Source organism: Nomascus leucogenys, chromosome 22a, assembly GCF_006542625.1.
Source record: "Nomascus leucogenys isolate Asia chromosome 22a, Asia_NLE_v1, whole genome shotgun sequence".
Taxonomy (NCBI): domain Eukaryota; kingdom Metazoa; phylum Chordata; class Mammalia; order Primates; family Hylobatidae; genus Nomascus; species Nomascus leucogenys.
Window position 1 is genome coordinate 50,976,347 of NC_044402.1, and position 20,104 is coordinate 50,996,450.

General features: G+C 47.1%; 1 protein-coding gene and 1 pseudogene across 1 annotated transcript; both read left to right on the forward strand.

Moving 5' to 3' along the window:
* The first annotated feature begins 1,820 nt into the window (after positions 1–1,820).
* LOC100587765 (HLA class I histocompatibility antigen, A-3 alpha chain) lies at positions 1,821–5,307 on the forward strand. The gene is made up of 8 exons (XM_030803262.1): positions 1,821–2,066; positions 2,197–2,466; positions 2,708–2,983; positions 3,563–3,838; positions 3,941–4,057; positions 4,499–4,531; positions 4,674–4,721; positions 4,892–5,307. Exons 1-8 carry the CDS (start codon positions 2,003–2,005, stop codon positions 4,894–4,896), a joined length of 1,089 nt encoding a protein of 362 aa, XP_030659122.1. The 5' UTR covers positions 1,821–2,002; the 3' UTR covers positions 4,897–5,307.
* A 656-nt stretch (positions 5,308–5,963) lies between these two features.
* Positions 5,964–18,038, forward strand: LOC100595077 (annotated as a pseudogene).
* The last annotated feature ends 2,066 nt before the right edge of the window (positions 18,039–20,104 follow it).

Consider the following 20,104-nt stretch of genomic DNA (forward strand, 5'->3'; position numbering starts at 1 on the left):
CTGGGTGACAGAGGAAGACTCCGTTTCAAAAAAAAAAAAGAGAGAAAAGAAAATGAAAATGAAGGGATTGTGTAGGAAAGAATGCTGGTGAGCACCAGGAAGTGAGCACAGCCTTCCCTGTTCTCTACATTGACAGCCAGCAAGGAACAGGGACCTCAGTCTTACAACTGCCAGAAACTGCATTCTGCCACCTCTGTGTAAGCCTGAAGGAGGATTCAAAATGATAACACAGCTTTTGGAAGCCCAGAACAGAGATTCTATCCACATCTTGCCCAGATTTCTGACCAAGGAACTATAAACAGATAAATGGGTGTTGTTTTGCCAGGCATGGTAGTGCACAAATGAATTGATGAATTGATATATACACTAGTTGCACAAAATAAAATCTTTCTGAACTTGTTCAGTGTTTTACATTTTATAATTATCTGTGATGCAATTTAATACACTCGCATTTCATTCATTCAGTCAACAAAAATTAATTTAGTCCCTACAATGAACCAGGTATCCCCTCATATGCTCACGTGCCTGACACTGAAGCTTCACAAGACCGAGGTGGAGACACTGGAGTGTTTTAAGTGGAGAAATGATACACTCTAACTCACAGGAGCAGGAACACTGTGGAGAGAACAGTCACGTAGCAGATCATGGGACGGTGCTAGTGTCACAATTCACGAGTGATAGTGTGGTGGGGACTACGGGGAGAGGAGGGCCTCAAGGATGAGAGGGACGGAGGGAAGGCCTAGAGAAGCAGGGGGTGAGGAAAAGGAGCAGAGGAAAGAATTCAAAAGCAGCAGAATTCTTAGGTTTAAATACGTTGTTTTATGGATTTTAATACATCCATCTACAGAGTTTCGCAGGGTGTCCTTGACAGTTGGTCTTTAATACCTTATGTGGGTCTGCCTAAAATTTAATCGTTTTTTATGTTAATCAGGTTTAAAAAATACTAAGTGTTCCTATAAAATATACACAACACTTAGAAGTGGATACTTCCTAAAAACAGGCAGTGCATGAGCACTAGTGACGGGCATTGTGACTGCATTGAACAGTTGCAACTTTGAGGTGAATAAAGTCTGTAATGGCTCCTGGTTGCAACATATAGTAACACAGTGGCTACTTTGTATTGAGGAGATGTCCTGGACTCACACAGAATCTCAGGGCTGTGGAATGATGGTAAATTTAAAATACGACAAGCAGGAGTCACAGATACATTGTCTGGGAAAGTGAAACTTAGTAGCTTTGTGAGTCCTGTTGTAATGCTTTTGGACACATTTATACATCAAGGGGCCAAAGTCACATTTTTTACCTATTAGAGTCCTGATCATTCAGGGATTACCAAGATTCTGCTACCCAATGTATTTAATAAACAAAGAGCAAACTGGTCTCTATTCTGTCTCATGCACTCAGGCGCAACTTTTCCCGATTAAAAACAAAAACAACAACAACAAAAATCTATACCTCCATTCCCAGACAAGCTCACTCTCACTGTCTGTCACCAAGCTCCGTGGGGTGAGTTTTCTTCTAGAAGAGTCCAGGTGGACAGGTAAGGAGTGGGAGGCAAGGAGTCCAGTTCAGGGAGGGAGATTCCGGGATGAAAAGTGAAGGGAGAGGGACGGGGCCAATGCCGAGGGTTTCTTCCTGGTTTCTCAGACAGCTCCTGGGCCAAGACTCAGGGAAACATTGAGACAGAGCGCTTGGCACAGGAGGAGCGGGGTCAGGGCGAAGTCCCAGGGCCCCAGGCGTGGTCTCAGGGTCTCAGGCCCCAAAGGCGGTGTATGGATTGGGGAGGCCCAGCGTTGGGGATTCCCCATCTCCGCAGTTTCTCTTCTTTTCACAACCTGCACCTGGTCCTTCTTCCTGGATACTCACGACGCGGACCCAGTTCTCACTCCCATTGGGTGTCAGGTTTCTAGAGAAGCCAATCAGTGTCGTCGCGGTCCTGGTTCTAAAGTCCCCACGCACCCACCGGTACTCAGATTCTCCCCAGACGCCGAGGATTGCGGTCATGGCGCCCCGAACCCTCCTCCTGCTACTCTCGGGGACCCTGGCCCTGACCCAGACCTGGGCGGGTGAGTGCGGGGCCGGGAGGGAAACGGTCTCTGCGGGGAGGAGGGAGGGGCCCGCCTGGCGGGGGCGCAGGACCCGGGGAGCCGCGCCGGGAGGAGGGTCGGGAGGGTCTCAGCCTCTCCTCGCCCCCAGGCTCCCACTCCCTGAGGTATTTCAGCACCACCGTGTCCCGGCCCGGACGTGGGGAGCCCCGGTACCTCGAAGTCGGCTACGTGGACGACACGCAGTTCGTGCGGTTCGACAGCGACTCCGCGAGCCCGAGGATGGAGCCCCGGGCGCCGTGGGTGGAGCAGGAGGGGCCGGAGTATTGGGACCGGAACACACGGAACTCCAAGGCCCGGGCACAGCTTGACCGAGTGAACCTGGGGACCCTGCGCCGCTACTACAACCAGAGCGAGGCCGGTGAGTGACCCCGGCCCGGAGCGCAGGTCACGACCCCTCATCTCCCACTGACGGGCCGGGTCGCCCACAGTCTCCGGGTCCGAGATCCACCCCGAAGCCGCGGGACCCCGAGACCCTTGACCCGGGAGAGGCCCAGGCGCCTTTACCCGGTTGCATTTTCAGTTTAGGCCAGAAATCCCCGCGGGTTGGTCGGGGCGGGGCGGGACTCGGGGGACGGGGCTGACCGCGGGCGCGGGGCCAGGTTCTCACACCATCCAGATAATGTATGGCTGCGACATGGGGTCCGACGGGCGCTTCCTCCGCGGGTACCGGCAGGACGCCTACGACGGCAAGGATTACATCTCCCTGAACGAGGACCTGCGCTCTTGGACCGCGGCGGACACGGCGGCTCAGATCACCAAGCACAAGTGGGAGGCGGCCGGTGAGGCGGAGCAGCGGAGAGCCTACTTGGAGGGGACGTGCGTGGAGTGGCTCCGCAGATACCTGGAGAACGGGAAGGAGATGCTGCAGCGCGCGGGTACCAGGGGCCACGGGGAGCCTCCCTGATCGCCTGTAGATCTCCCGGGCTGGCCTCCCACAAGGAGGGGAGGAAAATGGAACCAACACTAGAATATCGCCCTCACTCTGGTTCTGAGGGAGAAGAATCCTCCTGGGTTTCCAGATCCTGTACCAGAGAGTGACTCTGAGGTTCCGCCCTGCTCTCTGACACAATTAAGGGATAAAATCTCTGAAGGAATGACGGGAAGACGATGTCTCGAATACTGATCGGGGTTCCCTTTGACACCGGCAGCAGCCTTGGGCCCCGTGACTTTTCTTCTCAGGCCTTGTTCTCTGCTTCACACTCAATGTGTGTGGGGGTCTGAGTCCAGCTCTTCTGAGGCCCTCAGCCTCCACTCAGGTCAGGACCAGAAGTCGCTGTTCCCTCCTCAGGGAATAGAAGATTATCCCAGGTGCCTGTGTCCAGGCTGCTGTCTGGGTTCTGTGCTCTCTTCCCCATCCCGGGTGTCCTGTCCATTCTCAAGATGGCCACATGCGTGCTGGTGGAGTGTCCCATGACAGATGCAAAATGCCTGAATTTTCTGACTCTTCCCGTCAGACCCCCCCAAGACACATATGACTCACCACCCCATCTCTGACCATGAGGCCACCCTGAGGTGCTGGGCCCTAGGCTTCTACCCTGCGGAGATCACACTGACCTGGCAGCGGGATGGGGAGGACCAGACCCAGGACACGGAGCTTGTGGAGACCAGGCCTGCAGGGGATGGAACCTTCCAGAAGTGGGCGGCTGTGGTGGTGCCTTCTGGAAAGGAGCAGAGATACACATGCCATGTGCAGCATGAGGGTCTGCCCGAGCCCCTCACCCTGAGATGGGGTAAGGAGGGAGATGGGGGTGTCATGTCTCTTAGGGAAAGCAGGAGCCTCTCTGGAGACCTTTAGCAGTTTCAGGGCCCCTCACCTTCCCCTCTTTTCCCAGAGCCGTCTTCCCAGCCCACCATCCCCATCGTGGGCATCATTGCTGGCCTGGTTCTCCTTGGAGCTGTGATCACAGGAGCTGTGGTCGCTGCTGTGATGTGGAGGAGGAAGAGCTCAGGTAGGGAAGGGGTGAAGGGTGGGGTCTGAGATTTCTTGTCCCACTGGGGGTTCCAAGCCCCAGGTAGAAGTGTGCCCTGCCTCGTTACTGGGAAGCACCATCCACACTCATGGGCCTACCCAGCCTGGGCCCTGTGTGCCAGCACCTACTCTTTTGTAAAGCACCTGTTAAAATGAAGGACAGATTTATCACCTTGATGACTGTGGCGATGAGACCTGATCCAGCAGTCACAAGTCACAGGGGAAGGTCCCTGAGGACAGACCTCAGGAGGGCAGTTGGTCCAGGACCCACACCAGCTTTCTTCGTGTTTCCTGATCCCGCCCTGGGTCTGCAGTCACACATTTCTGGAAACTTCTCTGGGGTCCAAGACTAGGAGGTTCCTCTAGGACCTTAAGGCCCTGGCTCCTTTCTGGTATCTCACAGGACATTTTCTTCCCATAGATAGAAAAGGAGGGAGCTACTCTCAGGCTGTAAGTAAGTATGAAGGAGGCTGATCCCTGAGATCCTTGGGAAATTGTGTTTGGGAGCCCATGGGGGAGCTCACCCAGCCCACAGTTCCTCCTCTAGCCACATCTCCTGTGGGATCTGACCAGGTCCTGTTTTTGTTCTACTCCAGGCAGTGACAGTGCCCAGGGCTCTGATGTGTCTCTCACGGCTTGTAAAGGTGAGACCCTGGAGGGCTTGATGTGTGTTGGGTTTTGGAGGGAACAGTGGACACAGCTGTGCTATGGGGTTTCTTTGCACTGGATGTATTGAGCATGCGATGGGCTGTTTAAAGTGTGACCCCTCACTGTGACGGATATGAATTTGTTCATGAATATTTTTTTTCTGTAGTGTGAGACAGCTTCCTTGTGTGGGACTGAGAGGTTCCTGCCCTTCCCTTTGTGACTTGAAGAACCCTGACTTTCTTTCTGCAAAGGCACCTGCATGTGTCTGTGTTCCTGTAGGCATAGTGTGAGGAGATGGGGAGACCACCCCACCCCCGTGTCCACCATGACCCTCTTCCCCATGCTGATCTATGCTCCCTCCCCAATCATCTTTCCTGTTGCAGAGAGGTGGGGCTGAGGTGTCTCCATCTTTGTCTCAACTTCATGGTGCGCTGAGCTGTAACTTCTTCCTTCCCTCTTAAAATTAGAACCTGAGTATAAATTTACTTTCTCAAATTCTTGCCATGAGAGGTTGATGAGTTAATTAAAGGAGAAGATTCCTAAAATTTGAGAGACAAAATAAATGGAACACATGAGAACCTTCCAGAGTCCACGTGTTTCTTATGCTGATTTGTCGCAGGGGAGGAGAGTAGATGGGGCTGTGCCCAGTTTCTGTTCCAGCCACCATGGGCTTTATGTGGTCACTGCTTGGCTGGGTCATCTTTGCTGCTCCATTGTCTTTGGCCCTTCAGTAGAACCTTGTCTCACCAAGACCCGTGATCACAGGGAGCTGAATGTTACCTAGGGTGGTCCCTGCATACAAATCTCCTTGTGGTATCAAAAGACAAATTTTCAGACCTGTCCAGGTCTTGCCTTCCTCCCAGGGCTTTTTCCTCAATTGTATTTTCCATTTTTCTCCAATCTTTTTAAAGGAACCAGATTGTGACATTTGCAGAGAGGAGGGGACCCATAGTTTCTCATCATAGTTAACTTTCTGTTGGAACTCCTCCTCTGCCCTCCTACTCTTCTTCCTGCCCTGAGTTGTAGTAATCCTAGTGCTGGCTCCAACCCAAACTCACAGATTTATAAAGCAGAGTCTAATTTAGATTCATATGTGGTTGGAAAATTGTACCCATAAGGCTAGGGTTATTGTTCCTGAAGGGAAAAATATGGTTTTGTGCCGAAGTGTGCAGGAGGGTTGGTGTGGGAGGAGGAAGGGAGGACACACAAGCAGCCCTGGTGAGAAAAGCACTGGCGGCATGGACGTCCGCGTGAACTGATGTTCTTTAGCTGCCACAAAACAACATTTGCCCTGTGGCTACATTAATAAAGATATGGGCTTTAGAATAGGGAGGTGCTCTACAGTGATCATTCATTCAACTGACATTTGTTGTCTGCTAGGGATATGACTGCTTTTGCATTTAGAAAGCATCATTAAAGTAAAAACAGAAAAATTTCTGGCGTTGTGGTGCATACGTTCTAGATGCAAGCTTGTCCAGCCCGCGGCTTGTGGGCTGCATGTGGCCCAGGACAATTTTGAATGTGAGGACTTTTTTGCTTATCTGTGGTGAACCTGAGTCCTGGAGTGAGTGCACCCACCTCCTTCAGGGTCAGGAGTGAATGCTTTAGGAACCCTCCTTTTCAGTGACCTGCAAAAGATAGAGGGCACATTTACTGTGATAACCCAGAGTATCAGCCAAGGGAGCTTGACCTTCAAGGAGTTGTGGGGAAGTTTATTAAAGGGTCGTGTCCCAGGGTCAGAAAAGATGGGCAGACAGCAAGGGCACTGCTTGATATCTGTGATAAGCATGTAAGAATTGAGGAGCAAGCTTCAGATTCAGAATCCAGTGACTGAGGAGGTATCCATATCCCTAAGAGAAAGAACCTTGGGACACGATGATGGTTACATGCTGGGACAATTCCATCACCCCTTCTGCAAAGGAGCCTATAGCCATTTACTCAGGAGATGGTATAAGTATTAACATTGGGTGTGAGCTGACATTGCTGCCCAGATTCCCACAGCACCGTTATGCCTCCCATCACAGTGGGGCTTACAGAGGCCAGGGAATAAACCTAGACACGTTATGCCCCATGGTGGAATCACTGGTTCCATAAACCCTGTCCTGGTTATCTCCCCATTCTCTGAGTGCATAATTGGCCTTCATGCACTGGCAACTGGAGTCACCCCACACTGTGTCCCTAGTCTGGAGAATAAGGGATCTCATGGTGCTGAAGCCCAAAGGGAAACATCCCTCATCCAAGCCAAACCAGAAGCAATATTGTGCCCCAGGGTGGGTCTTGTGGAGGGTACTGCAGGTATTATAGGGGTGGCACTGCCATTACAGACCTGAACGATGTGGGGTGGTGTTGGGATTGCCTGTTATCTCCATATAACTCAGCAATCTGTACCTGCAGAAGCCTGATATGGCTAAAGAATGAATGGAATTACTCCAGACTTGACCAAGTAGGAGTCCTGACTGCAGCTGCCATGCTGGCTGGATATCACTGCCTGGGGAGATTAATAAGGCCCCAGGCACATGGCAAGCAGCTGTGGATCTGGTGAGTGCATTCCTTCCCACTCCATTTAGAAGATGGATATGGAATGATTCACATTCACAAGGGATTTATAATACATTTATCAATAGCTTGCATCAGGGCTACCTTAACTCCTCAACCTTCTATAAATATCACCTTAAGAGACCTGGACGAATCAGACATCTCACAGAATACTAAATCTCTTCATTTCATTGGCAATATCACATACATTGGGAAGGATGAACAAGAGCAGGAAAGTACGCTGAATTCCTTGGCAAAACATGTGCACTACAGAAGGTGAAGATAAACCTTACAGAGCTTCAAGAGTGGCCACTGCAGTGAACTGTTACGGGTCCAGTGGTTAGGGGCATGCAGAGTTCTCCCTTCCAAAGTAAAAGACACACTTGCATCTTGCATCCTCACCAGAAGGAAGGAAGCACACTACTTGGTGAGCCTCTCTGGGTTCTGGCAACGCCACATTCCACATCTAAGTATATTGCTTTGGCTGACACTCTGGGTGATATAGGAGGCCAGCTTTGAGTGGGGCCTGGACTGGAAAGGACACTACAGCAGACCCAGGCTGTGGTACAGTCAATCACCATCCCTCAGACCCCTGGTGCTGGAGGTGGCTGTGTGGGGAAAGAAGTAGGATGGAGCTGAACCAAGCATCAGTGGGAGAGTCAGAATGCAGGGCCTGGGATCTGGAGTAAGGCCATGGAGTCCACAGCAGAGAAACATGCTGCCTGTTAGAAGCAACTTTTAGCATGTTACTGGCCCTGATAAGACAGAATCCTTGATCATGGGACACCAAGCAATCATGTGATTCCAAGTGCTCGTGTGTATTGGCTCCAATGTGACCCATAGCGTCATAGATTGGACAGGCCCAACGGCATCTATCATGAGATGAAAATAGTCCATGTCGGTTGAGCCTCAATTCCACGTTAACACCCACAGAAAACACCCAGTCCTGATGTGGCCCTGAATAACCAAACAAATTGAAGACAAATTGAAGTTAGCCAGCCCGCATCATGGATCAGCCCAGGCCTGATAGGAAGGACCCGTGAGTGGAGCAACCACAGTGGCAGGGATGAAGCTACAAATGAGTCCAGCAGCACTGTGTCTCCGCTACCAAGGCCCACCCGGCTACTGCTTCCTCTGAATACTCTGCTCGTGAGCATTTCAGACCAATGATAGGCACCGATAGGGCACTATTTCTTAAAGTAACTGACTAGACCCTAAGTGACAAGTTGAATAGCTTGAACACCATCCATCCTGGAAGGGGCAGAAGTTCATCCTCACAGGGATAGGCACTTATTCGATGTGGTGTGGTTTTCCTCTCTGCTCTCAGACCCTCAGTCAACAACACTACTGGCATTCCTGATCCACTGGCTCAGAATTTCAGTACATTATCTGCCTGGGGGACACACCTCTTGGGGAAGGGGATGAAGTGTGGGCCATGACCATGGGATCCCCTGGTCATATCACCACCTGCGCCTCTCAGGTGCTGCCAGGCACAGAGTCATGGACAGGACTCTACAGGCACAACTCAGTACCAGCTTGGATGAAACCCTCTGAGGAATGGGTGCCATCTTTCAGGATGTGATGCATGTATTGAATCAAAGACGTCTCCATGGTGCTGTTTTCAGAAGGAAGAATACGTGGGTCCAAAAACCGAGAAGTCAAAGCAGGTGTGTCTCATTCCTTATGTTCACCCCCAGGGTGATTTATTTATAAGTAAATAAATAAATACATAAATAACATGAATACATAAATAAATTTGTTTACACATGTATTTATTTATTTATTTATTTATTTATTTATTTTATTCATTATATTCACCCGCAGGGTGATTTTGCTCTTCTTACTTCCAAAATCTGGACTCTGCAGGGTAGGAGGTCCTGGTTTCCCAAAGAAGGCACCCTGGCAAGGTGACAAATGAGAGTCCATGGAACTACACATTGTGGTTGCACCCAGGGATATTTGAATAGTATGTGCCCAGAGACAAGCAGGTGAGAAGAGGAGGAGGCAGGGCTGCTATCACACAATGAGAGCAGGACAAGTGTGTGTGGAAACCAGGAATCCACTTGGGGACGTCCTGGTTTCCCTTGTCCATTGTAAGTGTGAGCAGAATCATCCAGCAACCCAGCCTGAGAGGGTTTGATATTCAAGAGCCCAGAACCCTCAGGAAGGAAGGATTGAGTGATACTCCTAGGTAATGTCCCACGTCTCTGCTCCTGTGCTCTGACATCCTCAGCAGGATTAGTGCAGAAGCCCTGCTTCCCATGAGTTGTTCTCAGCCAGTGACCGGTCACAGCAAGCACACTAAGGCAGGCCATTACTGGGAAACATGGGACTCCTCTGATGGCCAAATGTGGCTCCAGGACTCCTCCATGCCCTTCTTCAACTCTCCTTAGATTGCCTCTGCTCTAGGATGCATCGAACAAACCTTGTCTCCTTCTGTCCAGCACTTGGGGTCACACTTGCATCATTGTCTGCTGCCTTTTCTAGGGATTTCTGGCTCGCTTCTCATATTCCCTTACAGATGTGTCCCCCCATAAGATGCCGTAGACTTTAAGCTCATCTTGGCATCTGCTCCTTGGAGAACTTGGACTAAAAAGTATTAACACGTGCACACCAATAACTTTTACTTATTCCAACCTGTAAAATCCATCTCTTTATCCAACTTCTGCCACCCCCCTAAAATCTATTTTGCTTGTGTTTGTAGTATCTCTTTGAATTAACAGATATTTGTTGTATTAAGCCACTAAATTTTGAGGTAGTTTGTGACACAGCAGTTAATAACTATTAAGGCTTTCTTAAGTTTCTATTATTCCATGGATGTTATCTACATCTTTTAATTCCCTGCATTTTAATAATGTTAGCCACACTTGCTGTTTCTAATCCTTTCCTCCTATTCTTTTTTTGAAAATGTTCATTTTGTCTTTCTCTGTCCTTCCATCTTTCTTTCCTCCTTTCCTCCCTCAGAGATTTCTCCCTCCCTCCATTTTTTCACAAACTCTATGTGGTTAGGCTAAACAGAAGCATTATTTGAATCTTATGCTTAAAGTATAATGCCATAATTTACAGGATAAAAGTAAAGAAAAGGAAGTTATTAATGGAATATGAAAAAATGCCTAGGGGGATTCTGTAGCCGAGACAGTGGTTTTTAACATGTAATCTCCACCTTCAACCGAATGTTTTCAGAACACATGAGCAAAATAAGTTCTTTCCCATTCTTGGTACAAGCACTTGGGAAATCAAATTAGCCTTATCTTGTATGATTAATGTCCATACACTGTATAATCCCACCATCTGCTCCTGATCATACACTCTGGGGATATTTTTGGCTATGTGTCCCAGAGACGTGTACACCAATGTTTATGGCAAAAAACTGGAAACAATCACATACGCATCAATGGGAATTAACAAAATTGTGATATAATCACGAAAAGTAAAATTTCAGCAGTAAAAATGAATGAACAGCACCCTCCCACATCAGAGATAACTCTCCTACACGTAACGCGCATCCCAGGAGAATACATATAGTGTGAGTTCTCTGCACAGGGAAGTTAAAAAAAACAGGTCAGACTGTGATTTAGGTATATATATTTATTGTAAAAATCTTTAGAGACATTGCAAAGGAATAGTAAATACAAGACTCAAGATAGAGGTTCCTTTTGGAGGATAGGATTGGGCAACAGTCTAGGGTGGCTTCATAGCTTCTGATTTTTATGCCAGGAGAGGATGTCCAGGTAGTTAGTTACTTGATCATAAATCTTTATTTATTTATTTATTTATTTATTCATTCATTTATTTTTGAGATGGAGTCTCACTCTTGTCACCCAGGCAGGAGTGCAGTGGTGTGATCTCGGCTCACTGCAACCTCCACCTCCCATGTTCAAGAGATTCTCCTACCTCAGCCTCTGAGCAGCTAGGATTACAGGCACCTGCCATGATGCCAGGCTAATTTTTGTATTTTTCGTACAGACTGTGCTTCACCATGTTGGCCAGGCTGGTCTCCAACTCCTGATCTCAGGTGATCCACCCACTTCGGCCTCCCAAAGTGCTGGGATTAGAGACATGAGCCACCGCTCCCGGCTCACAAATATTTATAGTGGCAATTTTCAAAACGCACCTTGTGTGCCATTCCTGATTATTTGGAAATGAAAGAGAAAAGAAAACACAAAAGTTCATTGCAAGGATCCCTAGTGATAACTACATGCGTTAAAACAAAGCCACAGCAAATTGTAAAGAGCCATGTGACAGATAGTAACAGGATGCCATGAAAAAATAGCCTTGGCTAGAAATAGGTCATTTGATTCTTGGCTAATTGGCAACTCTCTACATTCTCTGGTATACAATGTCCAATCTGATGTGCAAGGCAATTTTATCTCGCAAAGAATTTGAGAATTTGATATGTTGCTCGATTTTACCACACATACAAGTGAATTAAACTTTTACAGAATAGAAAAAAAAGCACTGTCAAGCAAAATAAATTAAATAAAAAGACATAAAGGAATAACTAGTGATGAAATAGCAATAAGAATGTAAAATACGAAAGAGCTGCTTTTACTGCAACATTAGAAGAACAAAATAACTGTATTTTTCAGAATCATACTGGAGTCCAAATCACTTCTACCAATCTAATTAAAAAACACAGCAAAAGATGTTAAACTGATCAATGGATGCCCACTGAATACCCAGTTATTGAAAAATCTTGTTCCTAGATTGGAGTTAACCATTTCCGCCTACCACATCAAACCAACTCGTTGTCGTGATGCTAAGCTAGCTGTACAGACAAAGATGTGAGACACATTTTTTCTAACTGCAAAGCGCCCTGATTAGGCAAATACTTTTGTAGAAGCTTGAGTAAGAAAATTGGCATTTTGGGCATTCTTAAAAGGAATTAGAAACTTCTGAGGAAAAACAAAGATAGTTATGACTGTAAAGCCATTATTGTATGGCACCAAAGTCTTGGGACTCTTTGATCTAGTTACTGTATTTTCTCAACTTTCTTGCAGCTCATCAAAGAGAATATTAATATTAAAGGCATTTGCAAAAAAAGTCTGAGATATTGTTGTATCTCCTTTCTCTGTCTCAAATTTTTATTCATTACTTTACAAAAGATAATTTTAAAGTATTAAAGAAAATTAGTCAGATATAAGAAGTATTTGATTTACAAAATCCTGAAACAATAATGTTAATTGTGGTGCCAGCTACTTGGGAGGCTGAAGGAGGAGCATTGATCGCATGAGTCCAGGAGGTCGAGGCTTCAGTGAGTCATGAGCGTGCCACTGCACTCCAGCCAGGGCAGCAGAGTGATACTTTGTCTAAAAATAACTAACTAACTAAATAAATAAATAAATAATAGAGGCAGTGCACGAGCCCTGGTGAAGGGCACTTTGGCTGCATTGAGCACTTGCAAATTTGAGGTGATTACATTCTGTACGTTACTTAACATGCATACTGTGCATACTTAACATGCATATAAATTCTTTGATACTCCTCCTTGCAGAGGTGCAGCTTCATTCCCTTCCTGTGAGTGTGGCCTGAACTTAATGACTCGCTTACAGACTGATAGAGTAATGCTGACATAATAGTTTGTGACTCTGGGTGTAGATCATAAGACTCACTAAGTCTGGGAGTGGTCGCTCATGCCTGTAATCCCAACACTTTGGGAGGTCAAGAGGGTGGATCATGAGGTCAGAAGTTCGAGACCAGCCTGGCCAACATGGTGAAACCCCGTCTCTACTAAAGATACAAAAATTAGCCAGGTGTGGTGGTGCATGCCTGTAATCCCAGTTGCTCAGGAGGCTGAGGTAGGAGAATCACTTGAACCTGGAAGTCAGATGTTGCAGTGAGCCAAGATCCAGCCACTGCATTCCAGCCTGGGTGACAGTGTGAGACTCCATCTCAAAAAAAAAAAAACAAAAAAACAAAACAAAACAAAACAAAAAAAACCGGCAGCTTCTACTTTGGTTCTGGTTCTCTCTTTCTCTGGGATCATGAGCCTTGGGGCAAGCCAGCTGCTGTGTCATAAGCAGGCCTGTGGAAAGCTCCAAGTGACTAGGAAGTGAGGCCTCCTGCGGCCAGACAATAAGATGAAGCCTCTTCCAACAGTCACGTGGGATATTCTTGTGTCTTGTGAATCCCCAGCCCTATTTGAGCCCTCAGATGATAAAGCCCTGGATGACAACTAGACTGCAACGTTGTGAGAGGCCCTGAGTCAGAAGAACTTTGACAAACCTCTCCTGGATTCCTGACCACTAGAAACTGTGGGACATGAAAAATATTTGTTGATTTGAGTTGCTAAGTTTTAAGTGACTTGTCATGCATCAGTAGATAACTAATACACCTTCACAAGAGAGGATGAATCATTGAACTTTTTCATTTGCTCTAAATTGATTATAAGATACTAAATATGTCATTTGCTTTTAATATTTAAGAAGAATTTTCATGGCTATATAAGATCTATTTTATTATCATTAACAACGATCTATTTTTTTTTTTTACCTTCAATTTGTATGTTCTATTCAAACACAAAAGGAAGATCCAGGCTATGCTGGGCTGATTCTATGATGACACCCCAATAACCACCCTTGGTTACTCACGTTACCCCAGTTACTCAGGTGACACTAATATAGGTGCTTCTGTGAAGGGATTTTGCAGTTATATTTCAGGTGCCCCATCAGTTGACTTTAAGATGGGGATTATCCTACTGGGACTGTCCTAATCAGGTAAGCTCTGAAAAGGACTGGGTTCCTCCTGAGAATAGAGACTCACAGTGTGAGAGGGATTCAGTGTGAGGGGCTTCCTCCACTGTGGGCTTTGAAAATGGAGGGATCATGGGGAAAGAACACCGGTGGCCAATAGGAATTAGAAGCCCTTCCCACTGTCTACTCTGATAGCCTGAAGGAAACAGGGACCTTAGTCCTACAATTACCAGAAACCGAATTCTGCCAACGAGCTCTATATAAGCTTGGGGGAGAACGCAATCTTAAGATGAGCATACAGCTTTGCGAAACCCTGAACAAAGAATCTCTCACACTAGGCCTGCAGTTCTGATGAAAGAAATGCAGACAAATAAATGTGTGCTCTTTAAAGCCACTAAGTTTGTGGTAAGTGGTTATGTACTACCAATTTTTATGAATAGAAAATTCATAAACAGATTCAACAGCTAAGCATATGACATTTTCTCCACTGGAATGAATTTATGAACAGATATGCATAGTAGTTGCATAAAACCAAATGTTTCCTAACTTGCTTTGCATTTTTCATTTTGTGATTTTTGTGTGATACAATTTTTAACACAATAATATTTCATTCATTCAAGAAAATTAACTTAGTGCCTACTATGTGCCAGATATGCTTTTATATGCTGCAGACACAACTTTGATCAAAACAACCCAAAGCCCCTGTGCTCATGTGCCTTCCATTCTAGAGGCTTCTCGAGAGTAAGATGGAGCCATTGGGGTGTTTTAAGTGAAGAACTGACACAATCTGACTCACATTAGCAGGATTTCTGACCATTGTGGGGAGAACAGTCACGGGCAGCAGGCGAGGGGACAGAGCTAGGGCCACAATTCAGTAGTGACAGAGTAGTAGAGACTAAGGGGAGAGGAGGGCCTGATGGGTGACAGGGACAGACAGAAGGGCTGGAGAAGCAGGAGGTAAGGTAAAGGAACAGAGAGAAAGAATTCTAAAGCAATAGAATTCTCAGACTTAAACACAGTGTTTTATAGATTTGTAATCCATTTATCCTCAGAGCTTGGCACAGTGTTACTTGCACCTTGGTCTTTAATACATTCTGTGGGGCAGTCTAATAACTAATTGCCTCCTTACGATAAACAGGTTAGAAAAGAATACCAAGTGTCCCAATAAAATATGCACATAGCTTAGATGTGAATAATTCATAAATATAGGCAGGTGCATGAGATGGCCATTGTGGCTCATGCCTGTAATACCAGCATTTTGGGAGGCTGAGGCAGGAGGATCACTTGAGCTCAGGAGTTCAAGACTAGCCAGAGCAACATGGGGAGACCTCATTTCTACAAATATTTTTTTAGAAAAATTAGCCAGGAGTGGTGGTACAAGCCTGTGGTGCCAGTTACTTGGAGGCTGAAGGAGGAGCATTGATCTCATGAGCCCAGGAGGTCGAGGCTTCGGTGAGTCATGAGCGTGCCACTGCACTCCAGCCAGGGCAGCAGAGTGATACTCTGTCTAAAAATAACTAACTAACTAAATAAATAAATAAAAAATAAAGGCGGTGCGTGAGCACTGGTGAGGGGCACTTTGGCTGCATGGAGCACTTGCAGATTTGAGGTGATTAAATTCTGTCCAGGCTCCTGGCTGCAATATACAGTAACACATTGTGCTTTGTCTTGAGATGTCCTGGACTCACGCACACAAACTCAGGGCTATAAGATAAAGATAATTTTAAAATACAACAGACCAGAGTCACAGATACACAGTCTGGGAAAGTAAAACTTAACTTTGTGAGTCTAACTGCAATGCGTTTAGAAACATTTATATATAATGGGACCAAAAATCACCTCTTTTACAAATTAGATTCGTGATCATTCAGGGGTTACCAAGATTGCGCTACCCACTGTACTGTGCTACACACTGTTACTAAGATTGTGCTACTCCGCTGTGGGACCAGCGGAGATCCTCCACCCGATAAAAGCCCCAGGTGCCTATACCATTCCATTTTCTGTTCAGGCCCAAATCCCAGGGGGTTGGTCGAGGCTGAGGCGGGGCTCAGCGGCCTGGGCTGACCACGGTCGCTGGGAATGGGTCTCACACCCTCCAATGGGTACACAGCTGCGACCTGGACTCGGACTGCAGCCTCCTCAGTGGGTATGAACATACCCTATGACGGCGCCAGTTACCTCGTCCTAAACCAGGAACTGCGCTCTTGGACTGCAGCGGACAAGGAGGCTCAGATGCCTGGCGGAGGAACATGCAGAGCTGCTCAAAACCTACCTGCAGGGAAGGTGGGCGGAGTGGCTCTGCAAAGTCCTTAAGAATGGGAAGGAGACGCTGCAGTGCCCAGGTACCAGCGCCCACGGGGTGCCTCCCTGATCTCCTGCAGATCTCCTCGAGTCACATTCCAAAAGAAGAGAAGGAAAATGGGACCAACGCTAAAACATCCCTCTCCCTCTTGTCCTGAGGAGGAAGAGTGCTCCTGGGTATTCAGATCCTATACCAGAGAGTGACTGAGGGCCCGCCCTGCACTCTGGGACAATTAAAGCATGAAGTCTCTGAGGGAAGGGAGGGGAAGACAATCCCTGGAATACTGATCAGCGGTCCCCTTTGTCCCCACAGCAGCCTTGGGCACCAGGAATTTTCCTCTCAGGCCTTGTTCTTTGCCTCACACTCCATGTGTATTCGTGGGTCTGATTCCAGCTCTTTTGAGTCCCTCGGCCTCCGCTCAGGTCAGGACCAGAAATCTCTGTTCCGGCTTCACACACTAGAACTTTATAAGGAATAGAAGATTGCCCCAGGTGCCTGTGTCTAGACTGGTGTCTGAGTTGCTCCCTTCCCCACTTCAGGTGTCCCGTCAATTTTCAGGATGGTCCCATGAGGTGGAATGTCCCATGAGGAATGCAAAGTGCCTGAATTTTCTGACTCTTCCCCTCAGAACCCCAAAAGACTCACATGACCCACCACCCCATCTCCGACCATGAGGCCACCCTGAGGTGCTGGGCCCTGGGCTTCTACCCTGTGGAGATCACATTGACCCAGTAGTGGGATGGGGAGGACCAAATGTAGGATGCAGAGCTTGTGGAGACCAGACCTGCAGGGTACAGAACCTTCCAGAAGTGGGCAGCTGTGGTGATGTCTTCTGGAGAGGAGTAGAGATACACATGCCATGTGCAGCACTAGGGGCTGCCAGAGCCCCTCACCCTGAGATGGGTAAGGAGGGGGATGAGGGGTCATATCTCCTCTCACGGGAACTAGGAGCCTTTCTGCAGCCCTTCAGCAAGGTCAGGGTTTGAGGCCTGATGGTCAGGGCCCCTCACGTTCCCCTCCTTTCTTACAGCTGTCTTCCCAGCCCACCATCCCCATCGTGGGCATCGTTACTGTCCTGGTTGTTCTTGGTGCTGTTTTCACCAGAGCTGTGGTCACTGCTGTGATGTGGAAGAATAAGAGACCAGGTAGGAAAGAGGTGAGCTCCGAGTTTTCTTCTTCCATTGGTGGATTCCCAGCCCCAGATAGGAGTTGGCTTGTATCCTGCCTAGTCGTGAGGCACCATCTCTGTCTATCAACACTTACTCTTTTGTAAAGAACTTGTGAAAATGAAGGACAAATTTATCACCTTCATTGGAGTCATGGGAACTTGACTCCCAGCAGACACAGGTCAGGGGAAGGTACCCGCAGAGGACAGATCTCACTAGGACAATTAGTCCAGTTTCAACACATCCTCTTACCTAGGGTATCCTGATCCTGACCTGGGTCTGCAGTCACAGTTCTGGAAAATCCTCTGGGATCTCAGGACCCTGCTTCCTCCCTGACCTCTCACAGTTTATTTTCTTTCCACGGATGGAAAAGGAGGCAGCTATGCTCAGGCTACATGTAAGTGTGGCAGGGGTGGGAGAGTGAATCCTGAGATCCTTGGGATAGCATAGACAGGAGCCCATGGGGGAGCTCACCCACCCCACAATTCCTCCTTTAGTCACATCACCTGTGGGCTCTGACCAGATTTTGTTTTTTTCCACCCCAAACAGGGAAAGTACCAGGGCTCTGATGTGTCTCCCAAGGCTTGTAAAAGTGACACCTTAGAGGGCCTGAAGTGAATGAGGAGTTGGGGCAGAGGGGATACAACTAGAATTTGGAGTCTTAGATTTGCTATTCTTGAGGGTGTGGTGGGCTGTTCAGTGTCACCACTTACTATGACTGACCTGAATTTGTTCATGACTATTTTTTTTCTAAGACTGCCTTGTGAGGGACTGAAATGCAAGATTTGTTCATGCCTCCCTTTGTGACTTCAAGGGCCTCTGGCTTCTCTTTCTGCCAAGGCATCTGAATGTGTCTATATCCCTGGTATCATGTGAGAAGTGGGGAGACCAGCCCACCCTCATGTCCACCATGACCCCTGATATCATTTGGGTCTGTGTCCCCACCCAAATCTCATATTCACTTGTAATCCCTAAGGTTGGAGGTGGCACCTCACGGAGGTGGTTGGCCCATGAGGATGGATCTTTCATGAATGGCTTAGAACCATCTCTTTGGTGCTGTTCTTGTGATAGTTCTCACAACATCTGGTGTTTAAAAGTGTGTGGTACCTCCCTGCTCTCTCTCCCTCCTACTCCAGGCTTGTAAGTCATGCCTGCTTCCCCTTAACCTTCCAGCATGATCGAAAGTTTCCTGGGGCCCTCTCATAAGTTGAGCAAATGCCAGAATCATATTTTCATACAGCCTGCAGAACCATGAGCCAATTTAAACCTTCTGTCTTTATAAATTACCCAGTCTCAGGTATTTCTTTATAACAGTTGAGAATGAATAATTCAGAAAATCGGTATCAGAAGTTGGGTAGTGCAATAAAGGTAGCTGAAAATGTGAAAATGTCTTTGGAACTGGGTAACAGGTAGAGGTTGGAAGAGTTTGGAGAGTTTAGAAGACAAGAAAATGGGGGAAAACTTGGAACTTCCTAGAGGTTTGTTAAATTGTTGTGACCAAAATGCTGACAGTGATATGGACAATAGAGTCCAGGCTGATGAGGTCTCAGATGGAGATGAGGAACTTACTGGGACCTAGAGGAAAGGTCACTTTTGTTATGCATTGGCAAAGAACTTGGAGGCATTCTGCCCCCTCCTTAGGGATCTGTGGAACTTTGAACATGAGGGTGATGATTAAGGGCTTCTGATAGAAGAAATTTCTAAGCAGCATAGCATTCAAGATTTGGCCTCCTGTTTGTAATAGTCTATGCACATATGTGTGAGCAAAAAAATGATCTGAAACTGGAACTGATATTTAAAGGGGAAATTTAATATCCAGGACAATTCCTAGTGGAGTTGCAGGAGCAGGACCCATGCCAGGACTACTAAATGGTAGAGCCACTGGCAATGTGCAAGCTCAGCCTGGAAAATCCATAGGTATTCAATTTTCACCCATGAGAGCAGCTATATGGGTTATGTTCAGCAAAGCCAAGGATGTGGGGCTGCAAATGGCATTGTGAGCCCACCACTTGAACCAGTGTGCTCAGGATTCAAGATATAGGGTCAAAGGAGATTATTTTAGAGCTTTAAGCTTTAATGTCTTCCATGATGAGTTTCAGCCTTGTGAGGACACTGCATTCATTTCTTTTGGCCCATTTATTCCTTTTAGAATGGAAATATATAAGAAATGTCTCTTCCACTCTTGTATTAATATTTTAGAAGTAAATAACCTTTTTAAAACTTTACAGGCTCACAGCTATAGAGACTTACCTTGAGTCTCAGATGAGACTTTGGAATTTTGAGTTGATGCTGGAACAACCTAGCACATTTGGGACAATTGGGAAATTATCAAATTTTGCAATGGGAGAAAAACATGAGCTCTGGCTGGCTAGGGACAGAATGCAATGATATAAATATTTACTCCCTGATACCTCATGTTAAAATCTGACCCCCAATGTTGGACGTGGGGCCTAATGGGTGCTGTTTGGGTCATGGGGGCCAATCTTTTATGAATAAAGAGATCCTGTCCTCTCTCGGAAGTGAATGAATTGTTACTCTTTCAGTTTCCAAGAGAGCCAGTTGTTAAAAAGAGCCTGGCAACTTCCTAAGCTCTCTGTTCCTCTCTTACCATGTGATCTCTGCACATACCAGCTCCCCTTTGCCTTCTGCCATGAGTGGGAGCAGCCTGAGGCCCTCACCAAATG